Source organism: Castanea sativa, chromosome 2, assembly GCF_040712315.1.
Source record: "Castanea sativa cultivar Marrone di Chiusa Pesio chromosome 2, ASM4071231v1".
In the NCBI taxonomy this organism is placed as follows: Eukaryota; Viridiplantae; Streptophyta; class Magnoliopsida; order Fagales; family Fagaceae; genus Castanea; species Castanea sativa.
Window position 1 is genome coordinate 2,390,585 of NC_134014.1, and position 19,853 is coordinate 2,410,437.

At 34.2% G+C, this 19,853-nt stretch overlaps 2 protein-coding genes, 2 non-coding genes and 1 pseudogene across 4 annotated transcripts; 2 read left to right on the forward strand and 3 right to left on the reverse strand.

Moving 5' to 3' along the window:
- Window positions 1-447: 447 nt before the first annotated feature.
- Window positions 448-5,828, forward strand: LOC142623726 (uncharacterized). The gene is made up of 3 exons (XM_075797176.1): window positions 448-669; window position 3,881; window positions 5,557-5,828. The coding sequence occupies exons 1-3, from the start codon at window positions 448-450 to the stop codon at window positions 5,826-5,828; spliced, it is 495 nt and encodes a 164-aa protein (XP_075653291.1).
- Window positions 5,829-7,918: 2,090 nt separating this feature from the next.
- Window positions 7,919-8,114, reverse strand: LOC142626538 (U2 spliceosomal RNA). Its single transcript, XR_012842534.1, has one exon. It is a non-coding gene; the product is annotated as a U2 spliceosomal RNA (small nuclear RNA).
- Window positions 8,115-11,633: 3,519 nt separating this feature from the next.
- On the reverse strand, window positions 11,634-11,829 carry LOC142626584 (U2 spliceosomal RNA). The gene has a single exon (XR_012842573.1). It is a non-coding gene; the product is annotated as a U2 spliceosomal RNA (small nuclear RNA).
- A 2,836-nt stretch (window positions 11,830-14,665) lies between these two features.
- LOC142626270 (ferredoxin C 1, chloroplastic) lies at window positions 14,666-15,286 on the forward strand. The gene has a single exon (XM_075800074.1). The coding sequence runs from the start codon at window positions 14,729-14,731 to the stop codon at window positions 15,167-15,169; it is 441 nt and encodes a 146-aa protein (XP_075656189.1). The 5' UTR covers window positions 14,666-14,728; the 3' UTR covers window positions 15,170-15,286.
- Window positions 15,287-15,836: 550 nt separating this feature from the next.
- Window positions 15,837-16,882, reverse strand: LOC142626269 (uncharacterized; annotated as a pseudogene).
- Window positions 16,883-19,853: the final 2,971 nt, after the last annotated feature.

The window sequence follows — 19,853 nt, forward strand, 5'->3', positions numbered from 1 at the left end:
CAAATTGAACATGGTGATAAACTGGAAAAACCTTTGTTTTCACGGAGGAATTACAGTTTTGAATAATAATCATACTTCACTATCTGATCAGCTCATATACTTCTTTTCTTGCTTCTTGTGATCAACTAGATAACGAATCCTATCAAATAGAGAGTCTTAGCTAGCAATCACGAGATGGGTTCCCAATCCCAATCCATAATTCAAATACAAATGACAACAAATGGCCAATTCTTGCTGCAACTGTATCCGTCATTCCTTATCTTCTAGCCATTCCTGGCATTGTTCCACGTGGTTTTGCGACATAACACATTTATTTGCAAGCAACTTTCTTGTGGTCATTCGCTCATTCTCTAAGTGCATAAAAGGCCAACGCGTACCTCCTTTCTTTCAGCAAGGCTCAAATTCTTACAAACCATTGCTACAACACAATCAATATCAAGAGTAACAATGGTAGGAGGTGGAAATGAATTCACTGGTGAGATCACTCTTCGACCATTGTATCTTTCTGACATAGATGATTTCATGGTGTGGGCTACAGATGATGAAGTGGCTCTTCTTTGCAAATGGGACGCTTGCGCTAGCAAAGAAGATGCACTAAACTTTATCAAGAATAAGATTATTTCTCACCCATGGTTCAGGGCAATTTGCCTTAATGGCAAACCCATTGGTGTCATTGTTGGGTATATTTCAACAATTTACTTTTGTGATAAAGCAAAATGAACCATACACAGATCTAAGAATCAGCAGTAACACAAATAGATGTGATAGGCAAAAGTAAAAAACAAATATTGAATATATATATATATATATATATATATATATATAAAGAGAAATCTGCAAATAATTAAAACTCACAGATCAAATGCGTGAAGGATGAACAATTCAGATCAAGTCTTGTGTTTGACACAATATCCTTAAAGCAGATTTCGCCCTTCACACAATCACTGTGGTGCTTTGAAACTCACGAACGTCTGCCTCCCAAGATAAAATGATTTACAACAAAAAAGCAAAGCACACAAGGTTGTACTCTGCAAACTAGTCAATGTCTCTTTCTCTCTCTTTGACACAAAATGAAATGCACAAAATATTCTCACTGTAAGAGTTTTTATGAATGAGAGACTATGTAATAACTATTGTGCACAGACCAATTGACTCAAAAATTAAAATAATAAAATCTTATTATTTGGACAAGTCGGCCCAGTCCACATACGCCAAAAGCCCAACCCAATATTCAACTCATGAGCATATAAACTCATATATTATCTCTTTTATTTTCTATGTGGGACTTAGGATTTTTACCACTTTTAATAACATCTTTAAGTGAACATAGAAAATATCAATTTCTTATTCACTTCATGCTATTTTTCCAACAATCTCCCACATGAATAGAAACTAATAAACACAATGCAAATGATGATGTAGACACATAGAGAGTAGAAGAAAAGTTATTGTATCGGGAGAAGTAACTTGTAACTTTGAACTTTCCTTTGTAAAAGACTATCGGATATACTAACTAACCAATGAACATGATGTCTTGAACTGTTCAGCTGTTTGTGTATACCAAGACAATAGAATTCACACAGCTCATTTTTGGACATATTTCGTTCTTATAATTGTGTGCATTTCGACCCTGAACGTATCCTGGTAAATTCATGAAATGCTTTAGAGAATTCAGCCTTGAAACTTTCATGGAAGTGGTCCACTTCACACTCATATAGGTGATTCTTATTAAGAGTATCCTGTTATATCCCACTCAGAATTCCAAGATATAAGAATCATTAAAAGCAAAGTTTACCTTAAACATCGCTTACAAACATCACTATTTCATTATAGAAATGGGAGGGAAATGTTATCTCCATAGTGATAAAACTAGTCTCTATGATTCGGTTGTCCCTTTGAACCTAGATCTTGAGATCTCCCGTCAGCAAGGTTGGGTTGCCATCCCGGAGACTTTTAAGTAATAGGCTTTAAACCCATTTCCCTCGATGAGCAATTTACTTGCTCTCCACTCAAACAACTGATTACGGATCCGTTTTATAATTTGGAACAATTTTCATTTGAGAACAACTACCTCATGGTAATATGTCTCTGACGAATATGTCAAGAATTACCATAACTATGTGTACTACCAAGACACTTAATTGGTAATTACACATTTAGAAAAAGCTAGCATATTTCTCATGTTATTGTTTTGTATCTCAATCAAAACCTCTTTAAATAAGTCACTTTCTTTTTAAGAAGACACCCCCACATTTAAAGAATTATAAAAAAGTTATTTGACATTTCCATAATCCATAGTGTCTTATAAATTTTCTTTGAGATTAGAGAATATAATATTAGCAAAGGAACTCTTCCTTTTGATATATCCAACACCTTTCACACGTGTGAATGTTTTTTCTCTTATGCCTCACTTTGACACTGAACAACTTCACATGGTTTAAGCATAATAAATAATCTTACAAGTCTAACATGTCAATTCATATGCCTACACAACTTTTCCCTCTGTAATATGCCAAACTACTTTCTTTAAAAAGCAGACAAGAGAAAAGTTGAAAGAATCTTATACACAATATAGAGAAGCTGAAAAGTAATAAAGTAGTCTAGATATTTACATTAAACACATATATATAAAATAAAAGTCATCTCTATATCACACAACTACAATATTACACTTAAATTATTACAAACCAATTCCACATTTGCAATAATCCAGATTTACTCTATATTAATTTTGAAAAGCTCATTGCTCATATAACCATTTTCCCATGTACATGCCATTCTTTGTGAGTACAAACTTGTCAGATTCAATGACCAATTTGAAACCATTCTTACTCAAAAGTGAGCAAGAAACAAGATTCTTACGAATATCTGACACATGCAGCACATCATTCAAAGTAAGTTTCTTGCCTGAAGTCATCTTCAATATTACCTTTTCTTTTCCTACAACCTTAAAGGTTAAGGAATTCCCCATGAATATTTCTTCTCCATTGTCCACAGGATAGTATGAAGAAAATAATTTCTAATCTAAACATACATGGCGAATAGAATCAGTGTCCATCCATCATTCCTTAATATCTCCTCCTACCAAGTTCACTTCAGAAATCATTGCAGAAAGGTCTATATCATCCATATCTTTAGCAAGATTTTCCACTTTAGTAACGTTGGCTTGAAAGGATTTCTTGGTCCCTTGATTCTTACGCTTATGGCAGTCCTTAGCATGATGTCCCATCTTGCCACACACATAGCATTTTCCATTGAACTTTGTAAAGTTACCTCCACTAGTTCCTTGACTCGAACTTTCACTAGAGTACTTCCTCTTATTCTTATTATGCTCCACAATGTTTGCTTTAGATTCCATGTAATGATTCCCTACAGTTTTTTCTGAAGAGCGATTGTCTTCCTCAATTCTCAATCTTACGAGCAAGTCTTCTAGCCGCATCTCCTTGCGCTTATGCTTCAGGTAATTTTTGAAATCTTTCCCAGATGGAAGCAGTTTCTCAATGATAGTAGCTACTTGAAATGATTCACTTACAAACATACCCTCAGCATGTATTTCATGTAAGATTAACTGAAGCTCTTTCACTTTACTAAGCACCGTTTTGGAATCTACCATTTTGTAATCCAGAAGTTTGCCCACAATGAACTTTTTAGTTCCAGCATCTTCTGTCTTGTATTTCTTATCCAAGGAATTCCACAATTCTTTTGCTGTCTTGATTGAACCATCCACATTATACAATGTGTTATCCAATCCATTCAAAATATAGCTTTTGCACAGGAAGTCAGCATGTTTCCATGATTCTGCAGCAACAACCACTTGCCTATCTATCTCATTTTCCTTGAGTTTTGGAGCATTCTCATACAAGAATTTTGCCAAATTCAGGGTTATGAGAAGGAATAACATTTTTTGTTGCCATCTCTTAAACTCAGTACCATTGAATTTCTCTAGCTTTTCTCCATGATTAACAGGAACAGTAATAGGGGCAGCAACATGCACAATTTCATTTGACATTTTTGTCAAAATAAAACTCCATCAGATTGAATTCTCAAAATCCAGCTGAAACATTATTTTATATTACACAACAATCAAAATATATAGACATGGCGTTGCATTCAAGTATCACTTTAAAATAAAAATCATATACAATATAAAAAGCTATCTAACCTCTATGCAATGTCAAAAAATACAAAGAATTTTGATAGTAAAAGTATTCTACACAGGTATCAAAGCAATACAATCAAAATTCAAGAGAACATGAATCTGTACAAAAGACAAATCAACAACTGACAAGCACTTAGAAGACTAGACAATACATAGCCAACGGAATAACAGAGGTTCAAAGCCATGTGAATAAGAATGGTCATAATCAAATATAATATATAATATTGTATCCAACAAGTATTTAAAATACCGGATTGCAAACACGTACAGTGATTGAACAATTGAAACCAATCCCCAGCAAACAATAATTCAAGTTTCACAAATATCCTAATATAATATATTATAAGCCAACTATTCTTCAAAATCAAACACTGCAGACACAATCCCAGCAAAGATATAAATCAAAGCCAGTCAACCAAAGATTCAAGAGGCAAATATCCTAATATAATAATATAATAAGGAAGAAAGCAAGATCAAGTAAAACAAAGTTTAATAAATGCCAATCCTCAAAATTGAATTGATACCTTTTAAGTTTCTACACGGCATTGAAAGATTATCAATATCTCTAAATTTAGTCGGTGATTGAATTGCAAAGATTTCGTATGCACAAGTATACAAAACTATTCACAAAGTTACCTAACCATCCGTAACTATAAAAATTTAAACGGATAATTCTTAAACACAATCACGGTCAAAAATCCTCTTACATAATTCACAAAAAGTAAATTACAAAATCAAGAAAATCTGCTTTAACGTTGTTGGGTATATTTCAACAATTTACTTTTGTGATAAAGCAAAAGGAACTATACACAGATCTAAGAATAAGTAGTAACACAAATAGATGTGATTGGCAAAAGCAAAAAACAAATACTGAATATATATATATATAAAGAGAATTCTGCAAATAATTAAAACTCAAAAACCAAATGCATGAAGGATTAAGAACTCAGATCAAGTCTTGTGTTTGACACAAATTCCTTAAAGCAGATTTCGCCCCTCACACAATCACTGTGGTGCTTTGAGACTCACGGACGTCTGCCTCCCAGGATAAAATGATCTACAGCACGAAAACGAAGCACACAAGGTCATACTTTGCGAACTACTCAATGTCTCTTTTCTCTCTTTGACACAAAATGAATGCACAAAATATTCTCATTAGGAGAGTTTTTCTGAAAAGTAATTTTTATGAATGAGGGACTATGTAAAAATTATACGTGACTAAACAGGCACTCTGTTTCAGTAATAACTGCTGTGCACAACTGACTCAAATATAAACTCCTATATTATCTCTTTCCTTCCCTTTGTGGGACTCAAGATTTTTACCACTTTTAATAACATCTTTAAGTGAACATAGAAAATATCAATTTCTTATTCACTCCATGCTATTTTTCCAACAGCCATTTCAGTGGCCAGATTTTCAGGCTATGATGAGTGCAGATGTGAACTTGGCTATGCTTTGGCCCACAAGTATTGGGGCAAAGGAATTGCAACTAAAGCAGTTAAGTTGGTGGTTAATACTATATTTAGTGAGTGGCCACACTTGGAGAGACTTGAAGCTCTAGCTGCTGTTGAAAGTGTGGGGTCCCAGAGGGTGTTAGAAAAGGCTAGATTCCAAAGGGAAGGTATTTTAAGTATATGGTTTCCAAGGGGAAAACTAGAGACATTGTGATGTATAGTTTTCTTTCTACTGATCCCCGAAGCTAAGTACGTGGAGTAATTCTAGTACCACATAAAAGGTTATAATTTTTACTACAATTGTGATTGGTTGTCTATCACTTTCACATAGATTCACAATTTTTTCTTCACCACTTACACCTTGCCACATTATAGTTGTGACAAGAAGTTGTAAAAAAATTTGTGGTCCTAGAGTTTTTCCAGTATGTGTTCACAATTACTGTTGTTTTAATTTGTTATGTGATTTACAAATTATAAGGCACCCACAGCAGAAGACATTGTTAAAATTTTTAATTAATGTGAATGTTGTTTCTTCTTGTAATGTAGAATAATCTTAGGATTACAAATTTTATATCCACAACAATTCTATATAGAAAATGTTACTCCCTTGCAATAGACCATATTAATACATATATCATATGCAAGCAACTACAAAGGATCTAGATACCCTCTATAAATTAACACCATCAAGAACTTGATAAATACATATATATTAGCAAAGGTAAAAGAAAAAATAAAAAAACCCAATCAACCAATTTTTCCCAAAACAAACAACCCAACTCTTTAAAAAAATTAAACAAAATAATTTTTCCCTCACCCAGAAGCAGATGCACACATCAAAGACACAAAATAAAGATAAAATAAAATAAAATCCTAAGCGGCTAAGCAACCTAAGTGAGAGACGAGAAAGTGAGAAACTACAATGCGAAAGGGACCTCATTGCAATAATTAGTACAGATTAAATCATAAATGATTTCAAAGATTTTGATAATTAAAAAAAATGTCAAGTTCCCCTTTCATAAATGATTACATTGTAATGTATTAAGAAACAATGATTTTTTGTCTTTATTGACGGTTTGTCAATACTAAATTAATGTTTATTTCGAATTTTATAATTTTTTTTTATACTTCCGCCATCTAACTCCAAGTTCTAGCTCCATCCATGATTGGTTTGAGATATATATATATAAAGGACTTGAATTGTGGCTTAAGCCCACCTAGAATAGTGTGACCCAGCCCAATAAGACCAAAACAATAGATTTGTTGTAGATGACTAATCCTAATATATGATTTTATGAACATTTTAAAAGTAAATTATATATTATATTTCATTAAAAAATAATCACATATTTTCATGTATCACGCAGGGTTACAATTCGTGTACAATAATAATCACATGCAGTGGATATATACATCCCCTCTCTAAGTATGTGAATCCCAAAAAATTTCACATTAACGGAAACTGATAGATCAACCTTAGGTCATTAGTAACAAAAACAAATTTTCAACCAAACAAAACATTTAAATGATTATTTTGTCAGTTTTTAAGAAGTTGTACATTGTAACATCAAATAGTCCCTCATATTACATATAGAAACCTTCCTTTTGAAGCGCAGCCTTTTCTATAAACCCTTTGTGAGGCCTTAATGTCCACATTAACAATGCCTTTCAATCCTCCATATCTGGATCTCTTCAAACATACTAGAAATAACCATTTTTCACTGCCAATGTGGTTTTACCTTTGCCCCAATACTTTGATCCTAGAGCATAGCCGATTTGCCCGTACACCTCTAATTGCCAGTCCCTGGTTCTATGCATATGAATACAATCAACATTTTAATAGGAAAAGGAATTTCTAGGCAAAAAGGCAAATTACAGTTTGCCCAAAATCAGTTTAGTCCTTTAAATTTTAAGTTGGTTATTTAAGAGTAGTAACTTCCAAAAAGAGTTTGTAAGTTTGTAGTATTTCAAAAATCATTTTCAATCCTATAACTATTAAGTTTTTATATGTTTGTAGTACTTAAGTTGGTAGTTTTGGAGTGATTTTTGCAAATTTACATTGTGAATTTTAAGAAGAAAAAATTATTTTTTTGGCAAAAGTTATGGGCTAAAATAATCGACCTAGATTTTGGAAATCCCACTGTGATATCAACCCTTTATCAGAATAATCTAGCTCTTCTAAACCTGAATTTTAGTCAAAATTTTCAAGTACTAAAATAAATGTCAATTGTACCCACATATAGCTTACATTGAAGATACTTCCAACAGGTAAAATTTGACTAATAAAACTTGGCATAGATTTGGGTGGGGTGCGCCAGGCCCGAGCAATAGTGCAACGCTTGGGCGACGCTTAAAAGCCCCAATAGCAAGCTATTGTGGTGGGCCCTTCCCCTCAAGAAATAAATTTAATATCGTGTGAGCCGATGGCTCACATATCAGATATTAAACTGATAAGAACAGATACTACACTTGATCTTAGCCAAAAGGCCGAGAAAGGTATGCTTTGAATTGAATCTGGCTTCGCTGTTTATATCTCAGCTTGGTGTCTCTCTTATCTCTCCTATACGATGTGGGACTTCTGACTTTAAGACCAACACAGCGAACCCGCTATATATCCTGTACGGGCACTTTATGTCTCTATGCTAATGCTATTGCAAGTGATTGCCTTCTTTTTTTTTGGATAAGCAAGCGATTGCCTTCTTCAATCGCCAACTAGATTGTTTGTTTTATCATATTTCTTCCAACTGGTACTTTTTCATATCAGCAGCAAAGGCCATTCACAGTGTGGCTGGAACTAAAAGAGAAGACAACTAGAACCCTCAAGACTACAACTAGCTATATAGCACATAAATTGCTCTAGACCCTACACACCCAGGACTCTTCACTGTAACTTCTTTTAGCTTAGTAATATCTCTGAATGGCTGGCCTTAAAGTACAATTTACCTGGGGAGTAATAATAATATGATGAAATTTCTCCAGCCTCATAAAAATCCAAAAAATGAATCAAGTTTTGAGGTGATTTGCTTAGGCATTAATTGAAAGACATAACATATGAAGGCACAACTGTTAGTTTGATATTGAAATTTTTTTGGGGCTCAGTTTGATATTCAAACTTGCTTTTGTACTCTTAGATTGAATTTGCATAGCATTATATTAGTTTTGCTTTCTGTAAATGGTAGGGTATTATTTTCTGTTTGAATTCCAAGGCTGTTTAAGTGAAGAATTGTTAAAAGTAAATTGTATATTTCAATCAGTGTTTCTAAGTTGTTAGTTGGGTTTAACTAACGGTAATCAATTGTATTAGGCTAAGTTGTGTAGAGGTTTAGCTTAAATTGTAATAGCTTAATGGCCTTTTACATGTTTCATGAAATGTTTGTTTCATGCCTGGGAAAGAATACTCCAAATTATATTTTAACTAGTCGCTAACTCGTGCAATGCACAGAACAAATATTAACTTTGAAAAAAAAAAATCTAACAATGACTAAATAAACATTCTAAAAAATAATTATTAATTGAAATTAATCCAAACAAATAATTAATTAACTAAAAATATAACTTTCAATAAGAAAACAAAAAATTACATGAACCTAAATAAAAAGCATTTAAGGTGAAGAAATAAGATCAACCTATTGAGACGCAAATACCAAAAACCCAAAACTTAAAATTTCAAAATTTATAGAATCCTCAAATTTTACTTTAGAACCAAACCAAATTCAACAAATTTATATATAACATACCAAATAAAAATTTATTGTTCCCTAAACTGGAAGACATAGGTTGCATCTTTGATTTTTCTCCACAAAAAAAAAAATAGAAATGTTTTATTTGCCATGTACAATATAAAAGAATAATTAGTAGAAATTTCAACCAAAAAACTAAACCCACGATTATCAACGTGAATCTCTTTTTTAATGTTGGTCTCTTTTTTTTTTTTTAGTCCTATCATAATTTTTGTTTTTATATAGATTATCAACGTTTAAGTTGGACTTGTTAGAGAGATAGAGTTTCACTTCTTGTTAAGTTTTTATTAAAAAATAATAATTTTATTTTTAAAAAAAATGATAATGATGAGTTTGAATTTAAGTTAGACTTATTATAGAAATAGAGTTTTATTCCTAATTAAGTTTGAACTAAAAATAATAATTTTATTTAAATAAAATGATAATTTTATTTAATATTGTACTGACGTTGAAAATTGTGAGGGATTCAGAGGTTTCGATTTTATATATATATATATATATATATATATATATATATATATATAATCTTTAAGGAATAATGGGGATAAACCATTGCTGAATATTTTTTTTTCTTAGTCTCCTCAACAGTTAATTGCAATTTTAGCAATTTGAAGGACCGTTTGGTAACGTTGTTCTAATAACGTTGTTTGTATTTTTTGAAAATAGTGTGAATAAAAAAGTGTGTGAAAATACATGTAATGTTGTTTAATAACTGAAAAGTGTTACTCAAATAACCATATCAAATGTCACTCATTATCCTCAACTAAAACACTGGGAATTAATCCATTCAAGCCTTGGGGGAATTAAAAATACAAGTTAAACAATTTTTAAACCAATTTCATCTCTAATTGTGAGCCACACTTTCTCGTTTTTCAGCAAGAAGTCTATAACATTACTCTCACAGTCCCACTAATGATAGTTGTTACATGAAAAAGAAAAACTAATATTTGAATTCGAATTTATCAAACACATGATCTTTGTTTTTGCTTTTATTTATTTGCTGACTATAACTCTTTGATTTGGTGGTGAGCGCCAGGCCCTTAGGGCAACACTTAGGGGCCCCCAGCAATAAGCTACTGCGGACTCTACCCCTCAAAAATAATTTTAATTTCTATCTAATTTTTCATGAATACCTAAACTTCATTTGCTCCCATCTTCTTTTCACAATGTCAGTGTGGGATGAGATTGACGTGTATATTCGTTTAATGCTATTGCAATAAATATAATATCTTAGTCTCTCTCTTTCCAAAAAATAAAATAAAATAAAATAGTAACTTTGTCCCTTGCCATCTAGATTCTTTGTTTTGTTCTTTCAGCAAGTACTATTACATCAAAGCTAAAGGCCATTTTTCTTTTTCCTTTCTTTTTTTAATTTGATAGTTATAATTCTCCTAACGAAGGAGAGCATATTAAAGTATGGCGCTAATCTACAGGGCTCTAAATCAAAGGTCGTTTTTAACGTGAGCAAACAATGAACTAAAATGGGACACAGCAAAGATACAAAGAACACTTTGTCCCACTCTTTCATCTCCCACTTTCCTTTAAGAGTCCATTGGCATCTAAATTCCATTTGCACACAAACTGCTTCCTCACCCCTTGTCATTTCACATTGCATATAAGGTACTTGGTACTATTTGCAGGCATAGACCATTGTGGTAACTAATGTTACTTAGAGCCACTTAGAAGAAAAACTAGTCTCATCATACACACTTCGCGTGTGCGAGACTTTTCTTTTTTAGTGGTCCTATTTTGTAAAAAAAAAAACTGTATTTAATTATTTTATATATATATATATGATTTTTATTTTAAAAATCTAATTTATAAGTGAATAAATCAATTTAAAAATTAATAGAAGGATGGCCCTATTGTTTAAAATAGGTAATATTTTAATAGAAGTTGGAGTTGCATTTTTACCAGATTATCCTTTAATTTTGTAGAGGCATCTTTGAACTAAAAAAATAAGTTTTTACCAGATTGTCCTTTAATTTAATTTTGTTTCTATAAGCATTTTTAATCTAAAAAAAATAAAAATCTAAACAGATATATATGAGCATTTTTTAACTAAAAAAATAAAAATCTAAACAAAAAAAACCCAATAATAGTTCTCTTTACTAGATTATTCAAGATTAGAAAGCAATGGTTAACCGTGACTTTAGTATAAATAAAATAACGTGTTCACGAAACCAGCGCAAGTTTCTAAACTAGACATTCGATAGCATACGCTAAAATCGTGGGGCCCTACAAGTGAGCAAGCCGATAAATTTTAGAATTAGAATTGGGTGGGGTGCGCCAGGCCCGAGCAATAGTGCAACGCTTGGGCGACGCTTAAGAGCCCAAGTAGCAAGCTACTGTGGTGGGCTCTCCCCCTCAAGAAATAAATTTAATATCGTGTGGGCCGATGACCCACATATCAGATATTAAACTGATAAGAACAGATACTACACTTGATCTTAGCCAAAAGGCCGAGAAAGGTATGAGTTGGAATGGGTCTGGCTTCGGTTTTTATATACCATCCTGGTGTCTCTCTTCTCTCTCTTTATACGATGTGGGACTTCTGACATTTGACCAACTATGCGTGGCACTTTTACACTTGTTAAATGCAAATATTGCAGTTGATTGCCTTCTTCAATCGGCAACTAGATTCCTTGTTTTATTCTAGATAAATCTACCAACTGCCACTTCTTTCATATCAACAGCAAAGGCCATTCTCAGTGTGGGTTGAAGTAAAAGGGAAGACAACTAGAGAATCCTCAAGAGTCAAGACCTATCCTATAGCACATAATATGCTCTAGATTCTTGCCCCATCCTACACACCCAGGACTCTTTACTGTAGCTTCTTGTAGCTTAGTTATATTTCTGAATGGCTTGCCTTGAAGTACAATTGAATTTGATGGCTTGACTTGACAAAGCTCATATACATGACATGGACAACACGTTTCATTACTTCAGCCTCATCCTCATTTGCTCAACAAAAATCAATCAATCATCTTCAAATTGGGGGGGGGGGGTTGGCGGTTGCTATGAACTTTGATGCCTTTAATTATAAGGAAAACTACCTGGACACTGAAAAAACAGAAAAACAAAAAATCATACACTGAGGAATATCTTACATGATGGGGCTGTGTGAAGTGAGTGGAATATTTATGTGAGAATGTGTGTAACATTTTTGGAGATTTCTATTTTGTATTAACCAAAAATTCCAACCCTTTGAGGAAAATACAGCTTTTTTTTTTAAATCACCCTTTTCAATATATAGCTTTTTAAAACAGTATACATTAAAAAATCTAAACTAATAAACTGAACCAAATAAGCATTAAAATTCTAAAATAAACAAAATTGGAGATATAGATCTCCTTATCTAACACCATGTATAGGTTTTAAGAAATAAAAAGTAGATAGAAGACGTTGTTATGCACACTATAGTCCACTCATATACTTCATTATTCTGAAAATCCAAATTATTTGATCACTTGGAAGAGAAAGGGCTATTCAAGCCTTTCATAAGCTTTTTCCACCTCAAGCTTCAAACCTATTTACCACCATTTTTTCTTCATTCTTTCCTTTCCATGGAATGGCTGATCTCTTGGCCAATTATGCTATTCCTATATTTTTCTTATAGGAATAAACATTGCTTACCATTGAGATATCAACTTCGGTAGAACTATAGAAGGCTATATTCTTTTTCTTTCTTTTTTTGAGAAACAAAGGGACTATAATCGATTGCCAAGAATTTGGATATAGCCTTGTAAAGTCAAGAGTGGAGTATATTACAAAGACTAAGGGGGTGTTTGGTAATGTTGTTCTAGTAACGTTGTTTGTATTTTTTGAAAATATGTATAGGTGAAAAAGTGTAGAAATACATGTAATGTTGTTTAAACACAGAAAAATGTTGTTCCAGTTACTCTACTAAACACCTCCTAACTTGTCTAAACTAGTTCATTGCTACAGCTTTGTCCTTTTAGAAATCAAAGTAATAAAGGTATAACTAAATTGTTTCGGCATGAATCCTTCAATTATATTTGTGCGTACCCAAAATGTAATTATTGGGCTTAAACTCTATTTGGGCTCACAATCTATTTGTATTGTGGGTTTTTGGGGTTCTTACTATGGGGGTTTCGTGTTCAGTTACTCAAATACCTTCGCCTACTTCACTCTTTCTTGGACCTCTTGGAATCCCTTTTTTCTCTTTCTCTCAGTGTCTTTGTTTCTTTGAATACTCTCTCAACCTTTCCCCAGTGTTTACCCTCCCAAAAGCCAATCCTCAGTCTCGAATTATCCTCTCTTATTTATAGCTCAAGGTTAGTGGAAAAGCTATGATTATTTTCATGGTGAGTGGAAAGAAAGGTTCAATGCTATTACCCTTAAGTGGGTGTTTAGTTGGGAATGGGAGGTGGTGAAAGTGGCATTAGAACTAGTTCCACCGCTAGACGGACTACCCAGCGGCGGCACTCCCTAGGCTTTACAGAGCTCCCTAGGACCCATCTCCTCGGGAAATTGCCCTTCCCGACCAAGTAGGATCTCGCCTTCGTGGTTCATGTCATAACTAACTTCGTAGTGGTTTTCGGATTTTAGTTGGGTGTCAAGGATCACCTAAACCATGTTCGTGGACCCGATAGAGTATGTGTTCGCGCATGATACTTTAGCACTTAAGGCCCAACAATTTTTGGGCCTTGTACACGTGGCATTATTGTGATGGGTTTCGTGGGTATTGGGCCTATAGAGGAATAACGTCCTGTACAATATCCTAATAATGCTTAAAGAATAATGGGGATAAACTATTGATGAATATTTTTTTCTTAGTCTCCTCAGCAATTCATTATCCTCAACTAAAGCATAATTTTATATTAATCCATTTAAAAGCCTTGGGGAATTAAAAATACGAGGAGGCAAACAATTTTTAAACCAATTTGATCTCTATTTGTGAGCCACCTTTTCTTGTTTTTTAGAAAGAAATCTATAACATTACTCCCACTAATGATAGTTGTTACATACTTGCACGAAAAAGAAAAGCTAAATATTCGAATTCTAATTTTATCAAATACATATATTCAACTTACGGAATTAATTTCATAATAATTGCTCTCTATCATTGGTAAAATACTAATAAGTTTTTCATGCATCCAAAAAGATTAAATTGATAACAAGATTATACTAATGTAGATGAAAATATAAAGCAAAGCCTTCTTCAGTTTTTTGTTTTGAAAGGCTTTTTTTTTTTTTGGTTACCTAGAAAAATGAAAAAAAGTGAAAAACTTATTTGCAAGCTTTAAAAAAAAAAAAAAAAAAGACAAAACCTTATCCTCTCAGACAGCACACGCCTCCTTAGCACTCCCAAAGCACACAAACCCTCTCTACTTCCTCCTAAGACAAAAGCATGGCAACCCTTCACTTCACTCCATCTCCTACACTCATTCTACCAAGACACAACCACACCACCACCCCCTCTGCTACTGCATTCCATCTCAAAATCAAACCATCCCGGCTCTCTTCACCAATTGTTCGATCATACAAAGTGGTCATCGAGCACGAGGGTCAAACTACCCAGCTAGAAGTGGAACCAGACGAGACCATTCTAGCCAAGGCACTTGACACTGGCCTGTCTGTCCCACATGACTGCAAGCTTGGGGTATGCATGACTTGCCCAGCTCGGCTTTTGAGTGGCTCAGTTGATCAGAGTGATGGTATGCTTAGTGATGATGTGGTGGAGCGAGGTTATGCACTTCTATGTGCAGCTTATCCACGCTCGGATTGTCACATTAGAACTATTCCTGAGGATGAGCTGCTTTCTTTGCAATTAGCAACAGCTAATGACTAATGATTTTGATTTTTGTATTTTTTGATATAGTTTGAGGATGTTGGTTCTTTATTGTTGAATTGAGTTACTTTGTGCTTCTTACTGATAAAAATCATGTTATGTGCCGCATTTCAGTTATTATTTGTGCAATCATCTTGGTTTTCAATCCTGTTCGAATATGGCATTGATTCAAACAATAAATCTAGGGACATAATCTTTTTTTTTTTTTTTCTACGCTGATGATATCATCTATTTTGATTGGCTTATAATAAAGTTGTGTCAATAATATGAGACTATGTGAAGGCGTAACTTTAACAAGTCGTCAAAAAACGCATTGCTTTTGTTAAAATTGGCTATGGCCAAAATGCTGCTGGATCAACCAGGCAGAGGGAGGCGGTTACTCTATGTTATGGGCTAAAACTAGTGTCTATATCACTAAGTTATGGTATTTGCTATTGTGGTGGAAATGTAGATAATGGTATGGTTAGTGATCTATCCAGATAGGATGAACAAAAATATATAAAGCAATTATATTAGAAATCAAAGTTCAAAACCATGTAATGATGAATGGGCCGCAATTAAGAAAGATATGATTGTTATTCATACTTTACAAAGAACAAATCCAAGAACACCAAATGATTGTACAAGATATAATGCAAGACAATACTGAACACCCTAATAAATAACTGAAGCCTACTACAGAATCATGCAACCACGGTTGGCTAAACTCCTCTCGTCCTGTGTTTAGTTGTGGAGCAGAGAGAGGTTAACAAAACTACACTCAGAATATTACAACCTTTGGGGTTGGAATTGTATTGTTGTAGTTCCTCGTCTTCTCATCAAAGGGTCTTCACTAAAATTTTCTTCTGCTGTGAACTGTCTCATGATGGTCAGATCAAACTACAACAGTTCACATCAGAAAGCAATCAGAGCCCGTTTCAAATAAAGTAGTAAAATTAAAAAGTAAAGACTCCGTTGGCAACAGACTAGACTAGCCATATAGAACAAATTGAACAACCTTGCTTCTAACGTCTAAGGTGTAGATGACAGACCACCTCTTATGGGTCTCTTTTGCTTAAGCTTCGACTTCACATTAACACCATTATCAATGATAGATTGAAGCACAATCTAAAGCTTCCCTTCCAATCTGTAATCCTTCCTTGGAGTGTAAACCACATCATGAACATCATCAGCCAATGCTCTCTGAGCCAGAACCGCCCCCACAGCACCACAAGCAGTCACATTCCTAATTGAAGCCAGGTCAAACTTCATGTCTTTAGAAATGGAATGTGCCACAGCAACAACCTTAGTTGTCACCCTGTGAACAACACAGGCACGAACAGAAGCCTTGGATATGTAAATGTCCAAGCAAAAAGGTTCGTGGTAATGACCCATAATCTGATTATAAGTCGGAGTCCTTAGCTTCTTACCAACACAAGCATTTTCCAGTTCATCAAGTGGAGACTTGACAAATTTGTTGCCTGCAACCTTAGGAATTTTTTAAACTCTTGGGGCCATGTTACCACTAGGGATTTCCTTTTTTGCTTTTCTTTCCATCATTCTCTTGATTTGAAGACTTCCTTCGCCAGAAATCAAGATTGTACTCTTCAAATTCCTCGGAATCCAGTCAAGTTTATAGAACAGATTGCCACGAATTCTCATATTATCAATGTCATCAAAGTCCTGATCACACTCAACAACTTGAGAACAAGAATCAGCTGGTTCATCAACCATAAGAGAATTTGTTCCCAATGAAGAACTACCGTCTACTCCTTGCCAAGCTTGTGTGACTATTTCTCAGAAAGTATGTTTTGTGTGTGTGAGACTATTTCTCTGTTTGGCTGCAAGGAAACTTGAGGAAAAGTAATGTCAAAGGGGTAAAAAGCTTTTGAATCCTATCTTTTCTTTTTATGTCTTCGGGGAATTGTAATGCTTGACTAATATGGGCTGAAATAGTGGTGCCAGACTTAGTTCTTGAGTTCTCAACTTTCTGGGTTCCCTTGGAAACATAGAAACTTTGTTTCCTTATCTTATATTATTCATTGAAACTGGACTGAGTGACGAAATGCTGGGGTTTATGCTTTCGTATTGTTTTGTTTTCAGAACACAGAAGCATAGCTCAAGCAAGCCAGTTGTGTTTGGCTTTGCTTGAAATTTCTTTCCTTGACATAAAATGTATTTTTTACCAAGAAAGTAGGAGAAGTTATTGTAGGTTATGTTGTTTTGTATATATGTTTTGAAGGAGAATATAATCGTTTATTTGGGGACATTTTGTGGGAAGACCCACATTGCTGTACTGCTTATACACAAGCTGCGTCACTTGATAAGGATGCCCCAAAAGAAGAACATAAGCCTCTTTCTCGCCCCTACAGTGGCTCTGGTTCGGCAGGTAAGCTACTATTCATCATATTGCTTTGTAATTTAATGTTCAGTTTTGGATTGTATTTAAGTTTGAGACAATTTTTGTATTTTATACGGCTGGTACATTGCATAATAATGAAGTGGTGTGCTTCTTGTTATGGCTGAAGTGGTAGGTGTGTGCCTGTGAGAAGGGGGTTGGGCTGTTGGTTTTAGTGCTTATGTATTCAATTTCTCATCGTGATTCTAGATTTTAAGAAGGAGCTTTCCGATTCCACAGGCTTCAATTTCACCTTGGAAGGGAGTTAATTTGGCATTTAATAAGTAGAATGAGAAGCTTTACACAAGCCTAAATGCTGATAATACCATTTTTTTTTTTTTTATATTCTTAATATTTTCGTTCTTTGCTGGTTTATTGAACATACCACAAAAAATGAAACAGCCAAAGAAAATTTGTTGCATAGAGGACTACACGGCATCAGATAGTTCTGCTTACACTCATTATGGATGTCGTTGTAAATTGGAAAATATTTTCTACGTTATGCTAATACATTGGCTCTCAAGCTGTAAAATTCAGGGGGGTGCAGATTGCTGTTGACACTGCGTCTCCTGCTGATCATGCTCATGTAACTGGGCAGATGCCAGTGGATTAACTATTATCTTCTGGAGATAAAGAGGGCTTTGCTGTTTAGTCTTTGAGGAATTCAGCTGCTATGTGGAGAAAGAGGCTTTTTATAGGATGTATTCCAATTGAAGCTAATGTTGTTAATGTGCAGTTGCATTTTAGTCAGTTTGGCCATGTTTTGGGCATGTATCTTCCCAAGGTAAAAGTAGCTGATTTGTATCTAGTTTAATTGAGAATGATGTGGATAATTAGCAGACTAAAATATTACTGCATCTTTTTCGCGACAACTTTTTTCTATATGCTTAGACCATGTCCATGCAGCATGTAATTAGATGTGTTGTTAAACCTGCTTGCTTGCTGAGCGATACTTTTACCACCTTATCTATATACCAAAATATCAATATTTTGCAACACTAGTAATAATAGTTGAAATCAAGATGTTGTAATATGACTACAATACGGAAAGTGAACACATGAACACTGAGGTAACACCAATTGGAAAACAGATGAGATATTCTGCCAAAATCATCTTGGGTGCAAATTGAAAATTAGTAACTGCTCAAAGGCTTTTCCTGGTACTAATTGATTACATGGTTTTTTCACGTTTCTATTTGCATATCATCAAAATTAATTTTGTACTGTAATTGCATATGTTGTGTTATATATTAGTAGTATTTATCACATCCTTCTGGGGTTTGCCCATATGTTATTGGCTTAACTAATATCATGATGTATTTTTCATCAGAATTAAAGAAAAACCTCTCTTAGGGGAATCGGTTTTGTGACATTTGCTGTAGAAATTTCAGCTCGAGAGTGCATTGGATACTTGGGCAGAGATGTGTCAGCTGATGTTATCGTGAGATATGATATGCCTCTTGTTGGCGTTGGGACATGTGCTTGGGCCTATTAGGCACTCATGTAGTTAGCCGAGTATCAAAGGAAAGAGACTCAGAAATTCCTTAGTCTAAGAGAAACTCAAGAATTCTTGGAGAGGTCAAAACAGAGGAAAGCATAGTGAAGAGTGTGAGAAAAGATTTCAAAATCAGGATGATCTTTGAAGGAAATGGCTTCAATTCTATCCTGAACTGAGTTCTCTATTGTAACTGGTTTGTACCTCATTCCATCTTTAATGACCTCTGCTGAGAAGTTTGCTTGTAGCTGGGTTTGTGATTGTTCTGTTTATAGAAACAAGATGTTGGGCACGATTAGTACCTATCTGGCGCTGTAGTTTAGCTTGAAGACACGAGTGTGTGTCTGTGTAGAATAGGTTGCGATGATGTAATACTGTTTCTATGTTGAGTAGGGAGTTTATGTCATGGCAGATGCCCTTGACTTGTTATACTGTACTAGCTGATGTCTCAATGTTTCAAAGTGTTTCTGATTATATTGGTTTGTTTCATATCAATAAAAATTTCTGAATTCTCAACGACCATTTTTTTTTTTCCTTGGTAGTTGCATTTGTCATTGGCTTCTCACTTTAGCACCTTCGGGTCCGTTTGGATAGAGCTTATTGCTGAAAACTGAAAACACTGTACCAAAATAATTTTTAAATGTGTGAATAGTGCTGTGGGTCCCATTTTTAATTTTAAAAAATCTGAAAAGTGAAGTTTGTGGGTCCCGTGAACAGTACACGGGATCCACAAATTTGCTGAAAGTCAACAAAATCGGCTATTGTTCATGCATAGTAGCATGAACAGTAGCCGCTTCTCCTGTGAAACGCGT

What these genes read in the sequence shown, in the direction of transcription:
- LOC142623726 (XM_075797176.1), top strand. Translation starts at nt 448, where the DNA reads ATGGTAGGAGGTGGAAATGAATTCACTGGTGAGATCACTCTTCGACCA.
- LOC142626270 (XM_075800074.1), top strand. Translation starts at nt 14,729, where the DNA reads ATGGCAACCCTTCACTTCACTCCATCTCCTACACTCATTCTACCAAGA.